The following is a 19,865-nucleotide window of genomic DNA, read 5'->3' as shown; positions in this document are numbered from 1 at the left end:
CCCTGCTCACCAATGCCATCTCTGTGCCAGGCAGCAGACACAGAAATGACTGGCACATTGGCATGGCTGGAGGGGCCAGGAGAACACATGGTGAAGGGATGAGCGCTGTGGGAAGAGGGTGCCTATGAAGCAGGAGCACAAAAGAGGCTGAGGGCTGGGGAGTCAGCAGGGGAAGGATGAAGTCCAGGATGTTTGGAAGTGCAGGGCATGAGTCTAGCTGGAGGCCAGGCTTCATGTGCAGATGTGATAAAAGATGAGGCTGAAGACAGAAGTCATCAGGACAGGGCTTGCGGGCCAGCTTCAGGATGTGGTACTCTGTTCTGACCAGGACAGGAGTGAGCAGCCTCTGACGGATTTTAGACAAGAGCACAGGGATCAGGTGTGCCCATCAGAAAGTGTGCTCCAGGAGCAGAGGAAATGCAGCGGGAGCTAGGTGTTCGAAGCCACTTGGAGTTCTTTCTAGGCTAGGGGAAGGAGGCTAGGCAGCTAGGGGATGGAAGGAGGGTTGGGCCAAGGAGGAGCCAGGTTTCTAGCCTGTGGGACTACAAGGGGGTGGATGGGCCCTTACTGAGGTGTGAGTAAGAGAAAGAGCAGAGCTTGGGGAAGGACACACAATAAGTGTGAAATGCCAAGGGACATCCAGGTGGAGAAGCCCAGGATGTAGCAGGGGCTACAGGGACTGAGCTGGATAGTGTGTGTAGCCAGCTAAGGGGAGGCGGCCAAGGAACTGTGCTGATAATTGCTGTGCCAGGCTGCTGCCTCTGCTCCCTCAAAGCCCTGCCTGCAGTATTGTCACCTTCCCTATTAGTGGCTCCAGCCCTGCTTGGAGGGGCCTTCTTGGACTCTTGCCTGTGAGCCCTAAGTTGGTCTGTTAAGCTTGGGATGACAAAGCATGTCCACTCTCTGGACATGCATCAAAGGCTGGCCCCAAAAGCTCTCAACTTAAAATTTTATATAGATTTCTAGCCCTCAGCTGGGTTACTGTCCACTCCATTTGAGACGTCTTAATTCAACAGAGGAATCTGGAGTTTCTTGGAGTTCCAAAATGTTCAGGATTTGACTTGCAGTGATGCCAGGGCAATGAAGAGAGGAGCGGCCAGGACAGGCCCCTGCCAGCCCAGGGTGTCACTTCTGAGAAACTAGAGATGGCAGCTGTTGCAAGGCTGGGGTAACTTGATTGTACTGTCCTGTCACCAGAGGTCCCCTCCCTCCTTGGGCTCTGAGGTAGCTTAAGGAGAGCCCCTGCTTAGGTAGATTTGATGGTAATTGAAGAAAAGAATTTTAAAAGCCTGGGTGTGGTAGCTTACACCTGTAATCCCAGCACTTTGGGAGGCTGAGGCGGGTGGATCACCTGAGTTCAAGAGTTCAAGACCAGCCTGGCCAACATGGTGAAACCCCATCTCTTCTAAAAATACAAAAATTAGCCAGGCATGGTGGCACATGCCTGTAATCCCAGCTACTCAGCAGGCTGAGGCAGGAGAATTGCCTGAACCTAGGAGGCAGAGGTTGCAGTGAGCCAAGATTGTGCCATTGTACTCCAGCCTGGGCAACAAGAGCAAAACTCTATTTCAAAAAATAATAATAATAATAAATTTTTTTAAAAGGAGAGCCCCCTCCCTATATTGTTTTCACAGAAATCCCTGCCCCTGAGCAGCCTCTGCCTGAGGCCAGTGAGGTGGACAGCCTAGGGGTTATCCTCAAAGTGACTCACCCCCCTGTGGTGGGCAACGATGGCTTCTGCATGTTTTTTGAGGACAGCATCATCTACACCACACAGATGGACAATCTCAGGCATACACCACCCACAGCCAGCCCCCAGCCCCAAGGTGAGGCTCTGGAACCAGGCCAAGCCCTGCGCCTCCTCGTGAGGATGCCTGAGCCCCCTCCCAGGTTATTTCAGGCAGAGACAGTGGCCTGGGGGCCCTACCCCTCTCCCCCTCCTCACACTGTCTCTAAGGCCCTATTGTTGACAGATGTGGCCACATCTACTTTCCCTTCTCCACAGAAGTGACTTTCCTGAGTTTCTCTCTGTCCTGGGAAGAGATGTTTTATGCACAGAAATGTCACTGCTTCCTGGCTGACATCATCCTGGATTCCATCAGGCAAAAGGACCCCAAAGCCATCACAGCCAAGGTGGTCTCCCTGGCCAACCAGTTGTGGGTATGTGTGATAGGCCCCAGGCCCTGGGGCACCCTGTACCTTCTCCACCTCTTCCCCTGTCCCACAGTAAGTGGTGCAAGGCAAGAGGAAGTAAGCCAAGATGGGGTTAAGGAGAAGGCCAGGACCAGAAGAGTGGTGGGACAGGCAGGGACGGGCAAGCAGAGCAGTTGCACCTGGACTGAGCCTCAGCCAAGAGGCAGATTTGCAGTGACAGTGCCTGCCCCCTACCTCTGTGGCTCTGCAGGCCCAGAGAAGTCACTGCTCTGCATCTCACTCTGAGGGGCTAGGAGCTGCCCTAGCCCTGCCTGATCGTGGGCTCTCCTGGCAGACCCTGCACATCAGCCCCAAGCAGTTTGTGGTAGATTTGCTGGCCATCACCGGCTTCAAGGATGACCGGCACACCCAGGAGCGCCTGTACAGCTGGGTGGAGGTGAGGGTCACTTGCAACCCCTGGAAATCCACTGACCCTGTGGATGCCTCAGATGGACATGTGTCTTGCTGCACCAGGGCTGGGTCAGTACTGCCCAGAAAGCTAGACAGGCACCTTAGGCCACTGCTCCCAGGGAGGGAGAAACTGGATGAAATTAACCAATCCAGAGTAGTCCAAAAGCAGTATTTAGGTCACTGGTTTTTATAGTTTTCCTCTAATGATACCAACTGCCTTCATCACTAACAACCCTGGCCACACTTAGGTACACATATCATACGAGCCCAAGCTTTGACTCATATGGGAGTGAGGCCTTTTCAACCAGTGTAGCAGCTTCACCTATCTGGCCACGATGTCACCATTTGTGTACATTCCTTTCATATTTAAACTACTTTTAAGCATTCTTTACAAAGAAAAAGAAAATGTTCAGTAAGGGCAAAGAAATGATCAAAGGTTTTTTTGTTGTGGTTTTTTTTTTTTTCCTTTTCTGATTCCTTAATCTAATTTTAACATTGAGGTGGAAACGATTTAGGCAGTTTCTCATTGATCTGACACTTCTATAATCAAGAGCATTATTATAACACCTTTCACCATAAGCCCTCTAGTACCCAGTTACCATTAGGCATCTGGCTCATATGTGGTTTGTAAAGGGGAAGTCAGCGTGTGTGGCTAGAAAGTGGAAAACTGGTAGCAGGAAACATGTTTTTGACCCTCCAGTCTTTCTGCTTAGTTCCCTGATAGCCATTTCTAGCCCCATCCTGTGAGATGCCCTTGGGCAGAGCTGGGCCCTAGAGCATCAAAAGTCCTCTACAGCCGGGCTTGCCCTGTCCCTGCCCAGATGGGAGAACCCCACCCACAAGGAGCTAGAGTAGGCAACTGGCCAGGAAATCAGGGATAAGACTGGCCTTTCCTTCCAGCTTACACTGCCCTTCGCCAGGAAATATGGCCGCTGCATGGACCTGCTCATCCAGAGGGGCCTGTCTAGGTCTGTCTCGTACTCCATCCTGGGAAAGTACCTACAAGAGGACTAGGGTGTCCAGAGATGCAGCCCTTTGTGCCCCACCCACCAAAGTTCATGTTAACTGGAGATAGCCCCAGAATGCATGTGCCCATCGGTGGGTACATATCAGTCTATTTTTTATTATAAACAAATAAAACAGTAAATCACACATCAAAGACCTAGACTCCTTCTCTGAGACACCAAAGGCCTAACAACCAGTAAGATAATTTTAGACAACTCTGTTGAAAGTTATTCAAAAGGCATCAAGTCAAAATAACCAAAATGCCCCCGTAAAGAAGTGGCTGGGCCTGGGGGCCAGGACAGGCAAGCATCAGGGCCCTGTAGAGGTGGACCTGCCCCTATGGTAACAGCTCGGCTTTAAGTCCAGGGATTGGGGATCAGCTGTTAGGAGCCCACCTATGTTCTTCCTGAGGGGTGGGGGCAGCCTAGTCACTGCCCAGAGGCACATGGTCCCCCACCAGCCTATAGCATGAAAACACCCAATGTCTGCTCTAGCCTGTTCTTAACCCACAACTGGGATGGGAGCTGAGGACAGGAGAAGGGGTCATGGGGCCAGGAGCCTATTAAGGCTCTACAACCAGACTCCCCTAGAGAGGCCCCGTGCCAGTTAGTCCGATGGCCACACACATCAGAAAGGGTAGTCAACAGTGCTGCACACGTAGGTTGGAGGCGGCCCAGGTGTCCGCCACACCCTGGTCACAGCAGATCCAGAGAGGCAATGTTCCTTGGAGCTGCAGGCTGCTGGATCTACTGCTCGTCCAGTCCCGAGCTCAGACCTGCAGAGCCAGGCCAGGCATGAATGCCTGCTTCCCTGACTCTGGGCCCAGGGGGTGTCTGGGGAATGGCTCTGGCCCACCCACCCCAAGCTCTACCTAAAGTAAAGGGCTACCCTGTCCTGGGAGGGGCTGGTCACAGTCACAGGCCCAGCCTGGGCTGGGGAAGGGCTGGTGGGTAAGGGCAAATGGCACTCACACAGGATAAGTCCTCAAGGCCCCTACCCAGGGCCTGCCCTGACACACAGCTGCTGTCAGAGCCACTGGAGCCACTGGCTGATGGGCACTGAGATGAGACCTCTGAGTCCTCAGGAGCTAGGGAGGGAGACTGGGTGAGCTGTCAGCACGGAAGGCCCCAGACCCCAACCCATGCCCTCCTGTCTCTGGCTGGGCCCAGACATACTCAAAGAGGGCTGGCTGCCCAGCTCTGCCTCAGTCTCCAGTGCTGCTTCCTCCAGGAAGTTGGGGGGATACCGGGGACAGTGGAGACCCAGAAGAGCTGGGTCTCTGTACAGGTGCAGGTTGAGGGACCCCAGAACAGAGCAAGAGGCAGGGTCTCCAGGAAGGGAGTTCGAGGCCCCCAGGTAGAGGCTGTCATAGTCTAACGGGGCCACGGCAATGGACGCCCGAGATCGAACTTCTGCATAAGAGAGAGGGTCAGTCTGGGACAGGCCAGAGCCTAGCCTGACCCCAGATCCCAAGGAGAGTGCGGGTCAGCACTGACGGAAGGCCACAGTGCTTCCCGCACAGCTTTCCTACTCCTACCCGACACCCTGTAGCCTGCCTGCTACCTCGGCACTTCAGGACACAGTTGATGGTGCGGTCGTTGATGGCTTCCTCGCTGGGGGCAATGTCTCGGAAGGCCTTATTCCCCACACCCATGGACACCATCTCAGCCATGCGCACCTCTGGGTGGAGAGTGGACATAAGTGGGACGTTTCTGGACATAAGCTTGTCCTTGGGCCTCTACCACCCCCTAAATAAGTCTTTCCTATATACCTTCATCCAGCACATTAAATTGTCCTGTGAGCTGAGCCTTTCTAGTGCCAGGTGCCCTCCTCCCAACAATCCTGTGGGGCAGGTGCCATATTCCCCTTTTAAAGATGAGGCCCCTGGCCAGGCACAGTGGCTCATGCCTGTAATCCCAACACTTTGGGAGGCCGAGGTGGGAGGATTGTTTGAGCCCAGGAGTTTGAGACTAGTCTGGGCAATATAATGAGACCTCTATGAAAAAATTTTAAAAATTAGGCATGGTGGCCAGGCGCGGTGGCTCACGCCTGTAATCCCAGCACTTTGGGAGGCCGAGGCGGGCGGATCACGAGGTCAAGAGATCGAGACCATCCTGGCTAACACGGTGAAACCCCGTCTCTACTAAAAAAAAAAATACAAAAAACTAGCTGGGCGTGGTGGCGGCGCCTGTAGTCCCAGCTACTCGGGAGGCTGAGGCAGGAGAATGGCGTGAACCCGGGAGGCGGAGCTTGCAGTGAGCTGAGATCACGCCACTGCACTCCAGCCTGGGCAACAGAGTGAGACTCCGTCTCAAAAAAAAAAAAATATTAGGCATGGTGGCACATGCCTGTAGTCTCAGCTACTTGGGAGGCTTAGGTGGGAAGAATGCTTGAGCTTAGGAGGCAGAGGCAACAATGAGCAGAGATCATGCCACTGCACGCCATCCTGGGCGACAGAGTGAGACCCTGTCTCCAAAAATAAAGAGAGAGAGACAGCCATGATGCCCCTGATACTCCGAGAAGTTCATGTTGTATTCAAAGTCAGAGGCAGTGACAGCAAGGCTGCCTGGCTTTGAATTCCTTTCTACTGCACTGGTGGCTGTCGCTGGGCCTCCTCCTCACTTCCCAAGCTTTTCCAGGTCCCTGGGCTCCTATGGGTCAATGTAAGCTCTCCAGCGAGGGGAGTGTGGGGTGAAGGAGGGGCAGGGACCCACCCTTGTTGTGGACGGCCTGCCTCCAAAGCAGGCGGGAGATGTCAGCTGTCCAGGCCTGCTTGATGGCCAGGCTGGAGGCCTGAAGCACAAAGGTGTCCCTGGCCTTGCGGCGGCGGAACCAGATCTCGAAGCGCAGGTTGCTGTCCCCACAGCACTCAGTGAGACCAAGGTCTGCCATCTGTGGCCAGCGGGGAGAGAGGGGCTTGGTAAGGCATGGGTCGGGAACATAAGTGGCGGGGCTGGGGTGGGCAGGCCTACCTTGAAGGAGCGCTTATAGGCAAATGTGTCAACCCCTGTGGGCCCATGGCGAGGCTTGCTGAAGAGCAGCAGCTCCTCAAAAAGGAAGATGCGGCGCACGGACTTGTGGCGCCCAGTGCGCACCACAAACTCATCCTGTCGCACCAGCTGCCCCTGTTCCTTGAGGTTAACCTGCAGAGTTGGGGGCCAGTGGGTGGCCGGCCTCTTCTGCCTTCTTCTTCCACACCCACCGCCCTTGCCCATCACAGCTTGGGATGACTCACATCACAGCCCTGGATGGCATCCATGGCCAGCAGGTCGTTTCCGTGCCGCAGCTGGAAGTGCACAAGGCTTTGGGCCTCCCTCAGCGCACTGAGCTCTTGCGTGGGGCCCCCGCAGGCCCGTGCCAGCTCCTGCAGCAGCAGCGCATACTTGCCCATGCGCTGGATGGGCTTTAGCAGGTAGGAAGCCAGGTCCAGGTGGTCCCCCAGAGCTTGCTGCTTGTCCTGTGGGCGGGTGGGAGACCACTGAGTGATTTGGGGGCACTCCCCGCATCCCCTACTCTTCCTAGTCTCAGGTTCACGTACCTTGAAGAAGGTGTGCCCATAGCTGGACATCAGGGCATCAGAACGAGGCTTATTCTTGCTGTAGAGCGCGTACATCCCAAACTGCACCCTCTACAAAGACATGTGGCTCAGCCCCAGTGCAAAGGGGCCAGCTCCCTAAGGCTGGCACAGGATAGACCACCCTCAGCTTGAGAGGACCAAGATGCCAGTATATGGCTCCCAGGAAGGCCTCTCCCTACAGACCCAATCTGCCCTGCTTTGAACAAGGGGTGATCTGGCAAGAACAGTACTGGGCAGAGGGGGGTGTGCCCACAGGCCCCTGAGGAAGAAGCCCCTTGCCCTCGGACTGAGCCCCTGCCTTCAGCTCTGCTCCTCCCATGGCTCTAAGAGCTCACCTCACTTGGGACTGTCCTGCTCACTACACTCAGCCACCCCTTTGGCAGGCCCCCTTCCTCCATATGACCTTGCACTCTGGGTGGGACACTCACTCCAGCCCCTCCCCTATTCCTCAGCTTAAATATCAGCCCCTCAAAGGCTTCCTCTTGTACCAGGTGTCCTGGCACCGCACTCAGGCCCTCTAAAGCAGAACCTCTGCCCCGCCAGTAATTCACAAACATCTATTCTGCTTATTTTCCTCCTAGCCCCAACTATAATCTACAAGTATCGTTCTTGCTTCTATGTCTCCTCCACTGAACTAAGAGCACCCTCAGGTGCAGAAGCTTGCCAGTCTTGCTCATAGCTGTACCCAGCACAGGGACTGGCACCAAGTATGTGCCCAGCAGCAACTTGGGGACTGTGGCAGAACGAGCTGATACCATGTGGCCTGTTGGGCTTACATGGCGCAGGAAGGCATAGGCCACTCGTGGTGGGTGCCGGGTGCAAGCCTCCAGCTCACACAGGAAGAAGTGGCAGTGGAAGTCCCGCAGCTTCTCCAGATTGCCAAAGAGGTGGGCACGCTGGCCACGGAGGCCCTGGGGCACATCAGGGCGATCCAGCTCGGGGAAATAGTTCTCCATAGTGTACTCTAGAGCCCGGACATACTCCCGCTCCGTGGCCACCATCTCTGCCAGCACCAGCTGTAGCCTACCAGGTATGGGGAGTCAGGACCCAAGACATTTCTCCTCTACTGCCCTCCCCACCCTGCCTACTACCCATACCTGTTGGGGCTCCTAGGGTCAGAGCTGCCCGGTGGAGGCACAGTAGGGGATGCCTGGGGCGGGGCACCTCCTCCAGCCTCTGGTCTGCAGCAGGCAGCAATAGTGGCCGCGTGGTGGCGGTGGCGGGCAGGTTCACTGAGACTCTGCCCCAGATTCCGATCGAAGCTGTAGGCCTTCCTCAGGGGAGGATGGGCAGGTGCAGTGGGGACCTGGCTGACACACAGGCTAGCTGTGCTGCCCACCGGTGGTAGCTTCAGTGAAGCCTCAAGCTTTTGGTCCAGGGCTAGCCAGGTGTCCTGGCATCGTGCCCAGGCCCAGCGGCACTCCTGGCGGATGGCCTCTGAGCCCAGCCCCGTGGCCAGAGCCCACATCTTTCGGAAGTGGGCAGGAGGCAAGTCAGGGTGCCTGGTCCAGTGCAGCTGCAGCTGCTGCAACACAACCCCTGGGCGTTCCTGCTCCAGCTCTGCCAACACTCGCTGCCCCTCCTCAGCCCACATCGAGGCCTGCAACACCAGGGCCGGACAAGCATTAGAGGAGAATCCCGCCAAGCCCACTGGACACTCTGCTCCTCTACCCACTCCCCATCCCCACAGGATGCTGCCCAGGACACAGCCCCAGTGACTGGGTTTTAGGGTCAAACTGAAGACCAGGGAAGAGAACAGGCAGCATGACCAAGAAGAGCTCACGCTCTGCTGAAGCTGGGGCTGCCACCCCTCCGGCCTCATGGATCACTTGTTGCTGGGGAGACTCTCACCCACCTCCCTGAAGAGCTGAAACAGCCTCTCAGCATCCGCCAGCCGCTGGCACCGCTGGGCCAAAGCCCTAGAGAATTCAGTCAGTTGGGCTCGCAGGGCCAGAAAGCGTGCCCCAGGGGGGCCCAGTTCAGCCGCCTCCCAGCCAGTCAGTGGCTGCAGAAACTTCTCCCCTTGCCTGACCTGCTCCTGCAGAGACAGAGACTAGGCTCAGCCAGTCCGGGCTTGGTGATTCAGCCCCCAGACCCAGATCCTTCCTGCTGACATATCGACATGTCCCCATCAAGTCTGTCCTGTGGTGGAACACCTACCCCTTATCTCCCACTTGCCACCCACATCCACTCTCCTTCTCCACAGCCAAATTCCCTACAGGAATCGCCCTCTCTAGCTCCACTCCACAGCCAAATTCCCTACAGCCCTCTCTAGCTCCACTCTGCCCCATCCGCAGCGCTTCTCAGGCCTCACTGAGTCCACCTCTCAGCGCTCCTCCCCATGCTCCTGATTCTCCTCACTCTTCTCCGGTGGCTCGTCCTCCTCCCCTTCCCTCACCCAGGCCATTAAACACTGGGGATCCTGAGGACAGTGCACTCAATCTCCCAGGCACTCTCATGTAACTGACTTCAAACGTCATCCAAACACCTGGACCCACCAAGTGATCCTCTCCAGCCAGACCGCTCCTCTGAGCTCCAGGCCCGAGACCCAAGGGCCCTCCTCTCATCCCTCACAGCCATCTCAAAAGCATGCCCAAGACTGGACTCTCGAATGCCCTTTCCCCCAGATGACCTCGTCTCCTAGTCTGTCAGGGAACAGCGCCCATTCATCCTTGCAACATCCCTGTCCCTTACCCTCCCACATGGGTCCACAGCAAATCCCATCAACTTCTCCAACCCGTCTCCCCTGCCACTATCCTGTCCAGAGAAGGCATTATTTCCCACCTGGACTACTGCAATTGCCTCTTCACTGCACTCCCCATGCCCATCCTCCAAGTCACTGTCTACTTGGAAACTAATGTAATCTTCCTAGAATACGGATCTGATTATGTGGCCTTCCTGATTAAACTTTATACTGACTGCTACAGGGCCCAGTGATGTGGCCACTGACCAGGCTTGTCCCACCACAACTGCCCCCACTCTTTCTCCCTCTCTGCTCTGCACTTCAGCCTCACTGGCCTTATGTTTCCTCAGGCACACCACCCTCCTTCCTGCCACAGGATCTTTGTGCATGCTGTCTTCTAAGCCTGGAATGTGCCCCCACCCTCAACCCTCTTCTGCCTGGTTGACCTCAACTTATCTTTCAACTCTCAGCTCAAAAGTCACCCAAAAAAAGCTTGCCTGACACTCCTGCTGGGTAAAGTCTTGGTTATACCCTCAGGCAGAATCACCTGCACTGATTCTCTCCAGAGATCCTGCCTGAGTTTACAGGCACGTATATGACTGTGATTAATTATAACTGATACTCTCTATGGGACTATAAGGTCCAAGAGAGCAAGGGATTGAATTTCTTTCACAGTTCTGCATTCCTAGTTCCTGGCATTGCATCCCAATACCCATGGCACGAACAAGTGACCACACATACCTGGGCAACCTCGTACAGCTCCCGAAAAGAGCCTTGGGCCTGGAGCAGCATGTCCAGCGAGGGCTCCCCAGGCTCCTCCAGCGCTGGCCAGCCCACCCGCTGCAGCCACACTTCAATCTGGAGGGGCACAAGCAGGGCAAGGTGAAGAGAGCTGCCATGGATTGGGGGCTCACGTTTGAGATCGGGGCAGGGCCCACTCTGGGCAAGTAGTTCCGACCTGGTGCAGTCCGCCCTCCTGGGCCTCCAGTGTTTGGACCAACTCTAGGGCCTGTATTCGCTGGTTGCTCTGTAGGGTCAGTTGGTGCAGCAATCCATCCACCCGGTCATATAGCTCGTCAGCCTTGTCCATTGCTGTCCTGGTGGAGGGTATACCATCTTAGACCCCCTGCCTTGCACCACTCCACGCTGTCCTGGCACCCACAATCCTGCCAGGTTCTGAGCTAGCCAGATGAGTCCTGGCATAGAATATGGTGGGCTGGGGCAAAATCTGGGGGCCGGGCTTGCACCCACCTGTAATCTGGACTCAGGGTCACCTCTGGGACCTCTTGCTTCAGCCATGTCAGCTCCCGGCCCCCCTGGCATTGTAGCCATGCCAGCCGTGGCGAGTCTAGCACCTGCTGCATCAGGACCTCTGTCTGCTGTAGCAGCTGACCGACTTCCTGTGATTGAGGGCAATAAGCAGTGGAGGTGGCCGTGGGAGAAAAGGAGGGAGACAGGGAGCATTCATGGAGGGATTGGGAGGGGACACTCACCCCAGACTCCATGGGCTGGGGCACAGCCTTCACACTTTCGATGGCCCCCTGGAGCAGGGCACAAGCCGCCTGGCAGTTCTGCAGTAGGGCTTCCAGCCGCTGTAAGCAGGGGCAGGCATGACTGCAGCAGCACGCAGTGTTGGTCCCGGGCTTCCTGGGTTCCAGGCCACTGCAGCCAGCTTTGTGCTGTTCAAGCCAGTCCAAGAGGCTCCTCCGCAATCCCAAGTTGCCTATATAACTGCCCCCACACCCCGCCCAGTATACTGACCCTCCGGAAATCCAGCCAGGCCCGGTGGCAGTAAGGCAGGCCTCCTCCTAGTGAAGTGGGCAGCCCCGCCGTTGGGATGTGGGTCAGCAGGCTTTGAGAGGGCAACTGCTCCAGCTACAGGAGAGGAAGGTGTTGTGACCCAGGCCTAGGGAGGAGGCACCCCGCCTCTACCCCTAGCCTAACTGGGCTTAGTACCTGCAGCCCGGAAGGCACTTCCTTCAGCAGCGTGCTTCCCACTAGCAGCACCTGGTACACGGCCCCTGGGGCTGCTTCCTGCAAGGAACCTGAGCTCAGCCCTATCCCCAACTCTACAGAAAAGGGCACAATGGCTCATGCCTGTAATTGTAGCAATCTGGGAGGCAAGGCAGGAGGATCACCTGAGTTCAGGAGTTCAAGATCAGCCTGGCCAACATGGTGAAACCCCCCTCTACTAAAAATACAAAAATTAGCTGGGCATGGTGGCAGGTGCCTGTAATCCCAGCTATTCGGGAGGCTGAGGCAGGAGAATCACATGAACCCGTGAGATAGAGTTTGCAGTGAGCCAAGATCGCACCACTGCACTCCAGCCTGGGCAACAGAGTGAGACTCCATCAGAAAAGGAAAAGGAAAGGAAAGGAAAGAAAAGAAAAGGAATGAGGGGAGCTACAATCCCGTACTCACTTGTAGTTGGCTGAGCCCAGAGAAGAGGGAAGAACTTGGGGAACAAATTCGGGCATCAACTAGCACTGTCAGTCCCAGTGCCTGTACTTCGGGCCTAAAGGGGTGAGCTTCAGTTCAGTACCTGACTCCCAGTCCTCACAGCTGGCTCAGGCTCAGTCTCCCAACCCCCACCCTCAAACCTGGGGATGCTTCGCAGGTACAGCAGGAGGCGGATGAGTTCCTGGCTGCTGCACTCAGGCTGAAGCCAGGCTGGGCTGTGGGCACACAGAAGCAGTACTGCCCGGCCTTGGACATCGCGAGTCCCTATGGGGAGGAAGCAGTGAACTCCTGCCCCATTGGGCCACTCCACCTCCACCGCCTCTAGGCCCTCCCGGCTACCTGGCAAGGTGGCCATACCACTGGCCAGCAGCTCCCAACAGAGGTCTTGGGCCAGGAGGCAGTCAGCAGGCTTAGGGAAGCTGGATCCACTGGGGGCTTGGGAAGGGAAATGACTTGGGTCTGCCTTGGGCCACCTATCCAGAGACCCCTCCTTGGATCCCGGCTTCAGCCTGAGTAGGGTCAGAGACCTCCAAGGTCTTGACACTCATTTCTCCAGGCATCCCTATTCCCTTCCCAGACTTCCCTAGCCCAGCCTTCCTTACCTGCCTCCAGCAGCTTTGATGATTTCTCTGATAAAGGGTCTCCAAGGCCCACAGGGTTGCTGTCCAATCCCCCAGGGCTCAAGCCAGATGGCATCACCCTGCTTGGACCTGGGTCCACTACCAACCCTACCCCTGGGGTGTCACCCTCACCCTGTGCCAAGTTGAGGTGGGAGGACATGGGGCATAGGAGGCTCTCCACTCCAGAGGGACCTGGCCCTTCTGACAGGACAGAGGAGCTTTCTACTTTGCCCCTGTGGGGATCCCCCGACTCATCTGCAGCCAGGAGTAACTGAAGCTTCCTGGACAAGGGGCTGCCCTGTAGCCCCTCATCCTGGGCGGCCCCGGTTGGTGGTCTTGGAGGACCCAGGTCCTTAACCTGCATCTGGGAAGCAGGTTCTTCCTCTTCCCAGGCATCCCTGAAACTGCACACAGCAAATCTCCAGTCGGTGGCATGGCCCTGGGAGTCTGGGGACTCATCCCCATCCTCCAGGGGCCTTTCCATCACGCCCTCCTAAAGGTGGGCCTGCTCCGGGCCAGTGGGAGAGGGCTGGGCCTCAGTGTGAACCAGGCTGAAGACAGTCGAGTGGGATTCAGTGGGCAATGCAGGCGAAAGGCATGGGCCGCAGAAGGTGCCAGTCTTAGTGCCAGGGCACAGGAACTGCAATTCAGGCCTGGGGAGAGGGAATAATGTTAGGGGCGTCCCTCTGTCCAGGTCCCCTGTCGGACGCCCGTGGGCCTCTGTTCCGTGCGCGCCCACCCTCAGCGTCCCCACGGCCACTCTCTGCAGGCCCATGCCCATGGGGGCGGCCTCGCCATGGCGCCACGCTGCCTCGTATTCGCTCTCCCGCCGGCCCCGCCGGGCCCTGACCTCGTTGTGGGGCCTGGCGCGCGCCCCACGTCGCCCTCTGGCGACACTCACGCCCCCGGGCCGCTTCGCGGGGAACCGCGAAGCCGGAGAGCCTTCGAACAGACGGCGGCCTCGACGGCGAGTACAGCGTGCCCGCGCGGCGTCACCGGGCACCGCCTCCTGGCCGCTAGGGAGGGAGGGCAGGGCCGCCGGGGCGCGGCGCCGCGCCGCGCCGCCCCCTGGGGGCCGGAGGACGGAGCCACAGCCCGCGCAGGTCTCGACGGGGCACAGCCCGGCCGGCGGGGAATGAGGTTCCGGCCCCCTCAGCAACCCCCGCTCGCCGCGGTCCTCTCCACGGGCCCGGACGGCCCGCCAGCCCCGCCCCGCCGCAACCCCGGGCCCCGCAGACCGCGCGCCCCACCCGCGGCGTCGCAGTGCGTGGGTCGGGGCAGCGACCAACGGCCGGCAGCACCACCGTGCCCACTTCCCGGGCCTGGCAAGGACGCCGGAAGCGCTGTCCCGCCAGGAAGGCCGCGTGGGTGCGCAAGGGTGAGTGCGCGGCGGGGGGCGGGGGCGGGGGGGCAGTGGCGGGGAGAGCACTGCGGGATGGGGAGGGGTGGGGGCTCCCAGGGGCTTCCGCGGCTGAATGAGCAGACGGCAGACGGGAGGGGAAGGGCTTCTGTGTAGGGAAGCGGGACGCTGCCTCGGCGCGGGCACCCAGAGACAGGTCGCATGATCCCACGCGGGATGGGGCTGCCATCGGGGTGGGAGTGAGACCAATGGGTGGAACTGATCCAGGCCTGCCAGAGTCCCCCAGATCCACCACCCCTTTGCCATCCGTGGCACCCCCTTACCCCCTTCTCCACAAAGTCCAATGCAGGAGGCTGGTGCTGAGGTGGGGTCCTGGAGCCAGAGCACCCAGCCCAGGCCTGGCTTCTCCACTTACCTGCTGGGGGCTCTCCAGGAACTCTGCTCTTTGAGCCTCACCCTCCTCACCTGTAAAAATGGAAAGTCATTTTTCTCCTGGGGTTGCCATGAGGACTGGGGAAGACTCCCTATGTTATACGTCCACCTGCTGCCAGCACTCAGGCTGTGTTGGTGCCCTGCCCCCTCATTTCACCCTGACCACCCCCAGTCAGGGAATCCTGAACTGATGAAAGTCACTTGGGTAGCTGTGTGATTTAAGTTCCCTTTGGGGCATGTGGGCCTGGCCTGACACTCCCCAGAATTTGTGGGAAGATTGTGGGAAGGTCAGCTCTGTGACCAGGAGAAGACCTTGAGCCCCAAGGTGTGCCCAGGCCCATGGTCCCTGGGAAGAGGGGGCACCCGGTGCTACGGCTTCCCTGGCTCTAAGGCAGGCGCCTCTTTCACGAACGTGGGGATGACAACAGGCACAGTAGGACCAACAGCAGTCTCCCCACCCAGCCCAGCCCAGCCCCCAGAGTCCAGACTTTCAGGCAGCTACCGAGGAGTCTTCATGAGCAGGTCTGGCTGCCAGAGGGGAGCCTTGGAGTTGTCCTGCTCTATCCCTAACTCCCAGCCAGACCTCTCTTCCCACCCTGCTGGCTTCAGAAAGCATCTTCCAACCTTGGCTTCTTCCCCGGTTCTGTCCCAGGGCCACCCCCACTGAGTCACTGCCTTCTGCTCCCTCCCTCCCCTTCTGCTGCCCACTGGCACCCACCAGCCAAGGCCCCCAGGAGCCCTAAGAGCTGGGAGGGACCTGCTGGCAGGCACACATACCCCTGTGAATGCCAGAGGCAAAGAAAAGCCTCAAGCCACAGGCTATAGCTGACCCTGGCACTCTGGGCACAGCAGGCAGATTCAGGGGAGGTACAGCCACACTGAGATAGAGGCAGGGCTAGGCCCTGGTTTCTCCACTCCACAGAGAATGTGCATTGTAAGCTTCACGGAAACAGAGACTGTATGTTATCCACTTCCGTCCTTCCAGCATCCGGCACAGGGCCTGGCACAGAATAAATGCTTTGGGGCGCTTGACACTCATCACACTACCCCTGCCCTCCTGAGGCTCCACATCTATGTATCAGATGGAAACCAGAGTCACAAATGGAGACAGATTCAGAGACTCAGCCCGAAAGGAGACAGAAGAGGCAGAGAGCTACAGGTTGTATGGCCCCAGGATGGCAAAGGTACAGATAGAAATGAGGACACACTGAGGCCTAGTGGGGAATATTGGGGAGCTGGGCCTGAAGCCAGCCAGGGGTGGCTGACCACAGCAGGCTTTGTGGGCTGAGCTTGCAGGACTGAGCAGTGACTCATGGGGCCCATCTCTGTGGCTCTCCTGGCAGCAGAATCAACTCACAGCAGCCTTTTCCACTGAGATCATAAAATGGGAATGGGCCTCCCTCCCCTGACCCTTCCCCAACTCTCCCTCAGCCTCCCATTTCTTGCCGACGTGACTCAATCAAAAAATAAAATGGGCCGGGCACTGTGGCTCATGCCACAAAATCCCAGCACTTTGGGAGGCCAAGTCAGGGAGATCACCTAAGGTCGGAAGTTCCAGACTGGTTTGGCCAACATGGCAAAACCCTGTCTCTACTAAAAATACAAAAATTAGCCAGATGTGGTGGCGGGCTTCTGTAATCCCAGCTACTTGAGAGGCTGAGGCAAGAAAATCACATGAACCTGGGAGGCAGGGGTTGCAGTGAGCCAAGATCACGCCACTGCACTCCAGCCTGGGTGACAGAGCAATACTCTGTCTCATAAATAAATAAATAAAAAGGGAGGGGAGGGCTCTGGGCCTCACTGGGCCTAGTGACAACAGACCCATAGTCATTTGCCTTGCACACCCCTCTTCAGTACTACCCCAAATACTGAGGGCAACAAATACCCCAGAACTTCCAGACCTCACTTGCCTTTGACCTAAATAAACTCCAGACTCCTTGGTATGACAGTCAAGGCCACTTAGAAGCATCACAGCCTTCCCATCTACCTCCCAGACTGGCCTGGAAAACAAATCTGATCACTAGTCTAGTCTCACACTGGCTCCTCTTCTTGAAGGCCCATGCCCATCTCCCCTAATCAAAATCCTTCCTCCATTGAGGCCTGGGTGCAGCACCTCCTTCACGAAGCCTTCCCCAGCCAAGTTCTTTCAGCTCAAGCCACCCTGCCCAGTCACATGGCAAGGACCCATGGATAAGCGCTTGATGCATTTGCTCTCCTGCATCCAAGACACCTGCCTACCTCCCCATCAAACCCACCATGCTCATCTGCCCCATGACTGCAACCTCTGCCTCCCAGGCTCAAGTGATTCTCCTGCCTCAGCCTCCGCAGTAGCTAGGATTACAGGCATGTACCACCGTGCCCAGCTAATTTTTGTATTTTCAGTAGAGATGGAGTTTTGGCATGTTGACCAGGCTGATCTTAAACTCCTGACCTCAAGGGATCCACCCGCTTCGGCCTCCCAAAGTGCTGAGATTATAAGCATGAGCCACCACACCCAGCCTGACAAATAATGACATTTATGATCCCTTACCTTGAGCCAGGCTATGGGTAGATTCTTCCCATTAAATTTTATCATTTAATCCTGACAGCAGCCTTATGAAGTGAGTATGATTATCTCATTTGAGAGATGAGGACACTGAGGCTCAGAGAGAGCATGTAACACACCCAGAATGACACTGGTGAGTGGCAGCTGTGGCTGTTGACTTGAAAGTGTTGACTACAGCTGGGTGTGGTGGCTCACACCTGTAATCCCAGCACTTTGGGAGGCGGAGGCGGGTGGATCACCTGAGGTCAGAAGTTTGAGACCAGCCTGGCCAACAATGGCAAAACCCTGTCTCTACTAAAAATACAAAAAATTAGCCAGGCATGGTGGCGGGCACTTGTAATCCCAACTACTTGGGAGGCTGAAGCAGGAGAATTGCTTGAACCCGGGAGGCAGAGGATGTGGTAAGTCGAGATCATGCCATTGCACTCCAGCCTGAGTGACCTGAGTGATAGAATGAGACTGTCTCAAAATAAATAAATAAATAAATATTAAAAAAATAAACTGTTGACTACTAGTTCACTACAAGGCCTTATCACTGTGGACTGTGCACAACCTGAAGGCAAAGCCCAAGTCACTCTTCCTTCTCATCACACCTTCCCTGCGCATAATGCAGAAAAAGTAAAGGTAAGTTGGCTTAAAGTATAACCTTCCAAGTGTCTCAGAAGTCCTTCAGATCCAGAGAGCCAGAAAGTAAGTTAGTTATTACCTAGGGCTGAGGAGGGCCAGGGATGAGGACTGACTGCTAATGAGTACAGGGTTTTTTTGGGGGATGATGAAAATGTTCTAAACTTAGATTGTGGTAAGGGCTGCACAACTCTATGGGTATATTCAAAACACTGAACTGTACACTTTAAATGGATGAATTTTTATGTTATGTGACTTATATCTCAAATGTATAGATATATATGGTTTTTGTTTTTGTTTTTGTTTTTGTTTTTTGAGATGGAGTCTTGCTCTGTTGCCCAGGCTAGAGTGCAGTGGTGCAATCTCGGCTCACTGAAACCTCCGCCTCCAGGGCTGAAGCAATTCTGGTTCCTCAGCCTCCCAAGTAGCTGGGACTAAAGTCATCATACCCAGCTAATTTTTTGGATTTTTGGTAGAGACAGGGTCTTGCTATGTTGCCCAGGCTAGTCTTGAACTCCTGGCCTCAAGCAAACCACCTGCCTTGGCTTTCCAAAGTGCTGGGATTATAGGTATGAGCCACTGTGCCCAGCTCTCAAAGATTTTTTTTTTTTTTTTTTTTTTTTAAGATGGAGTCTCTCTATGTCCTCCAGGCTGGAGTACGGTGGCATGATCTCAGCTCATTGCAACTCTGCCTCCTGGGTTCCAGCCATTCTCCTGCTTCAGCCTCCCGAGTAGCTGGGATTACAGGTGAACGCCACCAGGCCTGGCTAATTTTTGTTATTTTTAGTAGAGACGGGGTTTCACCATGTTGGCCAGGCTGGTCTCAAACTCGACCTTAGGTGATCCACCTGCCTCAGCCTCCCACAGTGCTGGGATTACAGGTGTGAGCCACCGTGCTGGGCCAAATTTTTTTTTTTCTTTTAAGTCATTTAGACACCAGTGGAATTGGATTTGGGACTGCTTTAATCTAGGGATTTGTTTTCTTTTGTTTGTTTTTGTTTTTGTTTTTGTTTGAGACGGAGGTTCACTCTTCTTTCCCAGGCTGGAGTGCAATGGTGTGATCTCAGCTCACCGCACCCTCTGCCTCCGGGGTTCAAGCTGTTCTCCTGGGTTCAAGCAATTCTCCTGCCTCAGCCTTCCTGAGTAGCTGGGATTATAGGTGTGCACCACCACGCCCAGTTAATTTTGTATTTTTAGGAGAGACAGGGTTTCTCCATGTTGGTCAGGCTGTCTCGAACTCTCGACCTCAGGTGATCCGCTCACCTCAGCTTCGCAAAGTGCTGGCATTACAGGTGTGAGCCATCGCACCCGGCCATCTAGGGATTTCTATTCGTGTTTCTGGACCCCACACTATCTGCTTTGCATCATAAACACTCAGAGATGGCCAGGTGAGGTGGCTCACACCTGTAATTCCAACTCTAGAGGAGGCCAAAGCAGGAGGATTATTTGAGGTCAGGAGTTCAAGAACAGCCTGGGCAACATTGTGAGACCCTACCTCCAAAAATATATATATATATGTGTGTGTGTGTGTGTTTGTGTACATATGTATATATATATATGCCAGGTGCAGTGGCTCACACCTGTAATCCCAGCACTTTGGGAGGCTGAGGCAGGCAGATCGCTTGAGGTCAGGAGTTCGAGACCAGCCTGGCCAACATGGTGAAACCCCATTTCTACTAAAAATACAAAAAATTAGCCAGGCACGGTGGCATGTGCCTATAGTCCCAGCTACTTAGGAGACTGAGACGGAATTGCTTGAACCCAGGAGGTGGAGGTTGCAGTGAGCCGAGATCACGCCACTGCACTCTAGCCTGGGTGACAGAGTAAGATCCTGTTTCTAAAAATAAATAAATATAATAAAAACAAAAATTAAAAATTTAGCAGGCATGGTGGTACACACCTGTAGTCCTAGCTACTTGGGAGACTGTGCCGAGAATATTCCTAGAGCCCAGGGG

The 19,865-nt window shown here is 55.8% G+C and overlaps 2 protein-coding genes across 9 annotated transcripts in view; one reads left to right on the top strand and one right to left on the bottom strand.

The window, feature by feature from the left end:
• Positions 1 to 3,756, top strand: part of KCTD19 (potassium channel tetramerization domain containing 19) — a 38,016-nt gene extending 34,260 nt beyond the window's left edge. For all 4 annotated transcript variants that reach the window (XM_050772849.1, XM_050772852.1, XM_050772851.1 and 1 more), the window contains 4 exons: positions 1,635 to 1,826; positions 2,006 to 2,160; positions 2,489 to 2,590; positions 3,505 to 3,756. In XM_050772849.1, coding sequence (XP_050628806.1) covers positions 1,635 to 1,826; positions 2,006 to 2,160; positions 2,489 to 2,590; positions 3,505 to 3,618 — 563 coding nt within the window. In that variant the 3' untranslated portion in view covers positions 3,619 to 3,756. The remainder of the gene's footprint in view (positions 1 to 1,634; positions 1,827 to 2,005; positions 2,161 to 2,488; positions 2,591 to 3,504) is intronic.
• On the bottom strand, positions 3,708 to 15,645 carry PLEKHG4 (pleckstrin homology and RhoGEF domain containing G4). Of its 5 annotated transcripts, none has more exons than XM_050772846.1 (23): positions 15,519 to 15,645; positions 14,725 to 14,774; positions 12,932 to 13,602; positions 12,669 to 12,764; positions 12,470 to 12,593; positions 12,291 to 12,384; positions 11,826 to 11,903; positions 11,631 to 11,744; positions 11,363 to 11,461; positions 11,121 to 11,269; positions 10,828 to 10,966; positions 10,611 to 10,727; positions 9,042 to 9,224; positions 8,284 to 8,786; positions 7,963 to 8,209; positions 7,148 to 7,237; positions 6,845 to 7,066; positions 6,582 to 6,752; positions 6,324 to 6,501; positions 5,173 to 5,289; positions 4,785 to 5,021; positions 4,581 to 4,696; positions 3,708 to 4,384 (listed from the first exon to the last, which is right to left on the bottom strand). In XM_050772846.1, exons 3-23 carry the CDS (start codon positions 13,431 to 13,433, stop codon positions 4,379 to 4,381), a joined length of 3,582 nt encoding a protein of 1,193 aa, XP_050628803.1. In that variant the 5' UTR covers positions 13,434 to 13,602; positions 14,725 to 14,774; positions 15,519 to 15,645; the 3' UTR covers positions 3,708 to 4,378. The 5 variants fall into 5 exon arrangements, with proteins under 5 accessions (XP_050628803.1, XP_050628802.1, XP_050628804.1 ...); XM_050772845.1 differs by lacking the exon at positions 15,519 to 15,645 and adding an exon at positions 15,244 to 15,355; XM_050772847.1 differs by lacking the exon at positions 15,519 to 15,645 and having other exon boundaries at positions 14,725 to 15,203.
• Positions 15,646 to 19,865: the final 4,220 nt, after the last annotated feature.

Source organism: Macaca thibetana, chromosome 20 (genome assembly GCF_024542745.1).
Source record: "Macaca thibetana thibetana isolate TM-01 chromosome 20, ASM2454274v1, whole genome shotgun sequence".
In the NCBI taxonomy this organism is placed as follows: domain Eukaryota; kingdom Metazoa; phylum Chordata; class Mammalia; order Primates; family Cercopithecidae; genus Macaca; species Macaca thibetana.
Note: the sequence above shows the minus strand (reverse complement) of the source record. Positions and strands in the feature narration are given on the sequence as shown.